The sequence below is a fragment of the Myxine glutinosa genome, chromosome 10 (genome assembly GCF_964187855.1).
Source record: "Myxine glutinosa chromosome 10, kmMyxGlut1.1, whole genome shotgun sequence".
In the NCBI taxonomy this organism is placed as follows: Eukaryota; Metazoa; Chordata; class Myxini; order Myxiniformes; family Myxinidae; genus Myxine; species Myxine glutinosa.
The window spans coordinates 116,617,006-116,624,336 of record NC_136270.1 but is presented as its reverse complement, the minus strand read 5'-3'; the positions used below and the strand labels follow the sequence as shown (position 1 = coordinate 116,624,336).

The window sequence follows — 7,331 nt, the reverse complement described above, 5'->3', positions numbered from 1 at the left end:
CTGCGTCCATTTGTGATTGGTAAATCCACATCAGCCAAGGGTGCAGTCTATTTTTAAAGCGTAATGGCGTTCTATTTTTGGACCAGGCAGCGGTGTGTGTGTGTGTGTGTGTGTGTGTGTGTGTGTGTGTGTGTGTGTGTGTGTGTGTGTGTGTGTGTGTGTATATATTAATGGGTTGCAGCACACCCTCTCATCCATCTCGGGTCCCTGGGCGTGGTGGGGGAAATGGAAGGGACGAGGAGGGGGATGTTGTAGCTGTTCTGGGGAGACAACAGTGTTAAACGAATCGTAGTCCCAGTAAAAACGAGCAAAGCTGCAATGGCGGCGCACAATGCCCGATGAATATCAGCTGTCTAGCCTGGGTTCGAATCCCGACGCAGGTGTAAACTGCCAACCTCGTGTTTGGCACGCGCGGCGAGGTGTGTGTGTGTGTGTGTGTGTGTGTGTGTGTGTGTGTGTGTGTGTGTGTGTGTGTGTGTCGTCCCTCGGGTGCACCGTCTGGTTGGTTGGTGGACCTTAACGATCCCACGGTGTCCTTCTCGAAAAGGAGGCGAGTTATCGCCGGCACCTTGAACGAATATTTACAAATCAAATTCACCAGGTGGTGCGCATGTGACACGTAAACGGCCTTCTTCGGGTACGACTACGAGGAGGGAGGCAACCAAGGTACTCCGACGAAGGGTGACCACCGAAACGTCAGCGTCCTTGTTCAGTTGTTGCTTTTGTTTGTTGTTATTTTATTTTGTCCGACGGAAAAGTTAGCCCATTGAATCCTCCTGTTCATCTCTAAATGTTCCAACAAGCGCCACTTGAGAAACGTCTTGCAAACACGATTCGACCGTTGCGTGTCGCTGTGTCAGGTACGAATCCCTCCCACCAAGCGCTGCAGTTGAGGAGCTAAGTTACGTAAGCGCATGCGAGAGGAGTGAAATAAAAGCGCGGCTCGATGCCCCGCCCACATACCATGCCCAACTGATGCTCCACCCCCTGGAAGACGCGCGCCTCGGTCGGTGAGAGACCCGCGGGCGTGGACTCTGTTCCGAGTCTCGAGGACATCGCTTCATTTCACGTCACCCTGCGGAGTCCAGCCATGCTCGTGAAGGAGTACCGCATCTGCATGCCGCTGTCTGTGGCTGAGGTGAGAGCGGAGGCTATTCGCGCGCTTTCCGATCGGTCTCGCTCGGGAAACGGTGCAGAGCGCGCAGGGGATACTCCCGAGCTCTTCGAGTCGCCGACACGATGTGGTATTTTTTTTCTTCACATTTAAAATCTAATACACGACAAAGTGAAGCCTGCTTAGCGTTGAATATAACACTGAACGGCGGGAGTATTCGTGGTAATATTGTGTACAAGTAATATTTAAAAAAGGTTACTTCATTCTGAGGTAAAATGTGTATTTGAGGTGTGGTTTTGCAAACACTTATTTTTGAGGGTTGCTGGGGGCGCAGGTGTGAATAGAAACGTCATGTTTCACTAGAAACTGAACATCAGCACCAGGGTGACCAGGTCTGAGGAAAAAGAGATGGGACACTTTAAAAAAAAAATACTTGGGCTAAGGCTCGCTCGTAATAGAGCTAATACACAGACATGCACACATGCACACATGCACACACACATGCACACATGCACACACATAGACATAGACATAGACACACACACAGACACACACACACAGGCATGCACACGCACACATACACAGACATGCATACATGCACACACACAGACACGCACACACAGACACGCACACATGCACACACACAGACACGCACACACACAGACATGTGCACACGCACATAGACATGCACACTCACACACACACAGACATACACACACACACACACACACTGACACACTGACACACACACACACAATTAATTGTACAGTATCGGTCGTTCCTAAACTTAAATATAAATAATTTAAAGGATTGTTGTAAATGATGTTAATTTCACAACATCCCATATTCAACTTTATTTAAATTGTAAACCTCAAACATAGTTTCTCCACCTAAAGCAAGAACTTTAACCCGTAAGCAACTGACTAGTTTCCCGACTGCATGGATCATCAGCTGGGCACCGTTCTTCCTCGAGGTTTCGATCCTTTCAGCCCAGGACCTCTCCAAACGGCGGATCCACAACCTCGATCATGGATCCACATCAATAGATGGTACATCAGTAGATCCACAACCTCGATCATGGATCCACATCAATAGATGGTACATCAGTAGATCCACAACCTCGATCATGGATCCACATCAATAGATGGTACATCAGTAGATCCACAACCTCAGTTGCGTCGAGGTAATCAGTCAACCCATCAATGCACCAACATATTGCATCGCACATTTGCTACAGGTCAATAGGTAAACTATATTTGAGGTTTTACATGTAATTAATTCTTTAGTTTCTTTTGACTTGTAACATCTAGCCGTTACTGTACAATTAATTATATTGTTTGTGGTTTTCATGCTTTGAAATGTAGTTGAACAAACATAAAATATTGTCGCGTAACCGTGATTAACACCACAGTTACGGATGACCGATTTGCGAGACTTTAACTCCCGAGGCGAACACTCAATGGCGGACTCAAGTTCAACACCAACGCGCGGAATAGCGGGACGCAGCGAAGGCTCCGCAACCTTATCTATTAAAATCAAACACCCAGGAAAACTGCGTTCAGATATTATGTACAAAAAGTAATATAAGGGTTTATTAGGAAAAGTAAAGCCAGTGAAAAAGCCCGCCGGTAAATCTAATAACTCTAATAAACCTAAATCGGGACGTCCCCACACGACTGACAGCAAACACAAACGAGGGAGATTAATCACGAAAATAACACGTCCCGTCGTTCAAAATATACGCGGAGATCGGGCTTATCTGTCTTTGTCGTCTTGTATTGTTGGTGTCCAGCACCGCTCCTTCCGGCCCGATCGCACACCACGAGGCCCCTCGCTCCAAGCACCACGCGTCCGACGCAGGCCAGCGGCTCCACTTGACCAGGGACAGGAAGGACTCCTTTCAACTCCACTCGACTCGACGACGCGGGAGTGCTGGCAGCCAAGTGCCAACGAACTGCTCAGTGCCAACTGGGTGTGCTCTCGCGTGTCTCCTGCGACTCCCTACAACCCGAACTGCACTCGAACTGCGACTGGAATGGCGTGTCCTCTCCAACTCTCCACCACCGCTCAACTCTCTGGTGCCTGCCTGCGTCTCCCAGTGCCTGCCACGAACTCAACTCAACTCAACTGCCCGCGTCTGCTCAGAGAGACTCAACAACTCCTGAAATGGCGTCCGACCGTCGCCTATATTGGTGGCCGATGACGTCACATTGCGCACTCCTCAGCCAATCAAAGCCTCCCGCGACTCCTGACATCTCCCCCGTTACGCGACCCTGCGGTCCTGGCATAACACGTGCCGGCCAGGTTTGTAGGCCTTGGAGGTGTACACGGTGGCGGCCAATCATGGCGGTGTTTTTGACCTGGTTTCCTGTCAATTTAATACGAAGTCCTTGTCAGGGAAAGGGGATTATTTAATGTTGCGCTAAGGACCTAACTAATGTTTATGTGGTTTGCAGTGCCATAAAGGACAAAGGTTTGATTACTAGGTGAGACTCACAGGGGCGTTACCTTTAATCCCTCACTATTTAACACTCGGACCTCCAGGTAGATCCACAATCATACATCTTACCCCGACAAACGCCTAAACATCAAGAACTTATTACATGTAGAGTCCCTGTCACGACAGCCGAATACCTACCTATTCAGATCTACCTAGCTCTAGATGTTGCATTACCAAATTCATAACACAGCCCCCCCCCTGGAACCGTAGCTCCTGCAAGGTTCACCGCAGGGCTACCATTCCAGCCTTAACACTTACTGTCACACACTTAATTAACCTATGAAATAAATCAGGAAGGGCTGTGGGAAGTGAGTCGGACTACCTACCTACACTTCCTTAACATGCTGAACCCCTTAACCATCATGCAAGTATGTACATCTTCTTCGTTGTTCCTGTGGAGGGAGGAAACAACAACACACAACACTAACTTAACCACAAAACTTAACCATCTTTCCAAAACTCAAAACTCTAACCTTTGTACATACCCCGGTCTACAGACCGCGTCCCCCGGTGGATGCCACAAGACACAACCTTACCTGCGGGGCCATCCCCAATGCATCCCCCTAAATTTTCCACGGCCCTGTCCAGATGTTACAGGTGAGTGACACGGCTCGGTGGATTTCGCCCACATTCATGCAACACAGACCCCTTAACCACTCATTCTCATTCCATAGGTCATCAAGGCATTGCAAAAATCAACGAAGCACTTATTCCCAATACACCCCCTGCAGGACCATGGCATTGATGTCATTCACGTGTGTGTGCACTCCTCAACTAGGCAGCGGGGAGGTACCGCACAAAAAGATGGTGGGGGCGCATCAGGCTGTGGTGCCCGCAGTCCCAAAAACAAGTCAACCGACTTACAAGTTCATTGCCCCCCCCCTTCACCTCTTGGCCCCATGACAGCCCAACAGCCCCTTTCCGCCGTTACCTCGCCGGTGAGGGTCTCCACACACACCAGGCTCCTTTGCCTCCTGCTTTCGCGCAGCAACACGGGTCACCGGGGGACTTCCTCACCCCGCGGCGCCCAACCAGACCCTCCACCGACGAGCTCCAATTTCCAGTTACCACCGGCTGCCAGGGGTAATTGCCGCAGAGGGGGGCCCGCAGGCATCGCTCCTCAGAGCTTGCTCTGTACCTGCGGACACACACACCTTCCCCACCCACAAGACCCCAAAACACACTTCCTCCCCCGCTGCCATTCAATTCTCCACACAACTCAGCACAATTCAGTACAATTCCATAGATGGTGTAAAAGGTGTTACAAGGCTTGCCATGGCCTGCTACATGTGAAATCCCCCTCCCCAGTTCACATTTAAACCATCACACATTTCCAAAAGCACAAGTATCACCCCTCATTATCTCCAATAATCATCACACACTCTCCAGGTTCCACTCTCACGACCACATCAAAACACGTAACCACAATACAAAAACATACGCCACCCACAAGACACTGTGTGGCTCCCATTCCATCCCCTCACCGGCCATGTCATCACTCTCACCCGCCTCCCAACTCCAATTTACATGTCCCCAATTTCCCAAAGCAAATCCTGAAGCCTGGGACAGTACTCCTTAAAACACTCACCTCAAGTGCAGGTAGTTACAGGTTGGTCGGGTCCAAAGGTGCCATCCACCCATACAATTCCCAAAATTTCACATTGGGCCTACCAAATACTTCCAAATTTCTCTTTTGTCCCCACTACACTGGCAGGTATGTGGATCCGCATCCAACGGTGATCATCACTACACAACTACCTGTGGCCACGACAGCTCTGCACCTCTACCGTGCAAGGGTCACCGGGACAAGGTGAGCAGTCAAAACGCCAACATGGCCCATGAGTGTCCATAAGGGTGCGACCCACCATCCATCCTTCGGCCCCCCTGCGAGGAACACAGCTGCAGCAGCCCCAGCTGGCCAATGTGGTGAGCACTTGCTGCCACAACACACACTACCGCACACACAACCTCGGCCCTGGGGGGCACGGTCGCAGTGCGTGGCATCCCTACAGCCACGTCCCCTGCACCTCCCCATCATCCCCCAGTCCGACTACAGAACTGCAGCCCCCCAGTGCTCACCCACACTTGACCACACCAAGGTCCAGTCAACAGCCATGCTCCACCAGGAGACCCACCCAGAAGACATGGTCCACACACCTCGGACACGCACAGCACCACGTTGACCCTCCGGCTACACAACTACATCCCCATCATCCCGCGTCCCAAATATCAGCACAGTTGCCCCCGCAACCAGTTGAAAGCTGTGTCTTGCTACCCTATTAATTTCATCACAGCCTCCAACACTTTGGTCTACACACCTGGATCAATAATGGCGTCACTATACAGTGTCCACCATGGCATTTCAAAATCCACCCTTAAATTTCCATCTAACCCACAGATTACCCATGCCAACCATTTGTCACATTTCACTCACCTCACCAAAGAAGGATGCTTTGCCATACACATGCCAGCCGAGCATGGCCCATATGCTCGGCGCGTTACACATCTCCCGATTCACATCCCCATGGCTCTCTTCCCAACCCGAGAGTCCATAAATCACAACGGAGCATCTGTGGAAGGTCACTCACACCATCACGTTCCACAGATGCCCCAATGGTTGTCCGGCAGGCTATCTCCATCCCTGTCCATTCGGTTTGACCCGCGTCCATCGACCAACACGGCATGGCAGGTCATCACATGCCAGTTGTCCCAAAGTCCCTGGAGGAGAATGCCAGGCCGCATGCCCGGGTGGTCACCACATCAGTCCCAAGTTGGCCATCCACAGTGCCACCACCAAAGCGCGACCCACAACACCTCCCCCTAGTGGTCCTCAATAAATGCCAACCCAGGCTTGAGAAACCACCTCGGACCCCTCTGGAGGTCTTAACCCCCACCAGGGTCCGGTGACCCTGCCGGCCCGAGCCACCAGCTCGGACGGCGCCCCGACGGACAAGGGACGCCACACTCCACCAGACCCCCCGTGGGACCCAGGTCGTACCTCGACACCCAAGGCTGGACCCCACGTCCAAATCTCGCCATCACAGCCCCCCAGCTGGCCGGCATACCCAAATTTTGAAAGGGGCAACTTTTGCCCGAGGCCATCACCCATGACCTCTCCATGTCCAAATCCCGCAGCCCGGGGACCAATCCCCACCATGGCTGCTCCAAATCAATTTCCCATTGTAATTTTATTTTACATTTTATTTTACAAATTTTCATTCCCATTGCCAACCCGCAGCTGCAGGGAACAACCTCTACCACCGGTTGTTCTGCCCCTCCCTGCAGTTGATCCAAATTCCCTACAGGGACCAAATCTCCAGAAGCTCTATCTCCCGATCCTCCAAGATCCAAATCCAGCCCGGAGCCAACACACTCCCCCAACTGGTTGTCCAATTTTGGAGCCTCTGTTTCCAAATAGCAGTGTACAGTGAGCGTCCCCTCGGTCATTCCAACCACCTCCTCGGACCAACTCACCTCTTCCCCCAGACTCCTTTGGGCCTGAACAAGCTCTACCTCCATGGGACTGTCACAGGTCTCCAGCCGCTGGATCAAATCATCCTCATCATCATCATTAGAAATCATTCCTGGCCCCGCCAGGCTTTGATCAATATCCCCAATAAATACCCGGTCCGGCTCCATTGCACGGACCCCCAAAAACTCTACCCCCTCTTGCTCCGCACCACCGCCCTGGTGCTGCACAATTCCAAATTCATCCCC

At 51.5% G+C, this 7,331-nt stretch overlaps 1 protein-coding gene across 1 annotated transcript in view; it reads left to right on the top strand.

Moving 5' to 3' along the window:
• The first annotated feature begins 1,075 nt into the window (after positions 1-1,075).
• The window catches only part of LOC137433843 (cytoplasmic phosphatidylinositol transfer protein 1), a 269,663-nt gene continuing 263,407 nt past the window's right edge, over positions 1,076-7,331 (top strand). The window contains 1 exon segment of the mRNA XM_078786030.1: positions 1,076-1,138. Coding sequence (XP_078642156.1) covers positions 1,091-1,138 — 48 coding nt within the window. The 5' untranslated portion in view covers positions 1,076-1,090.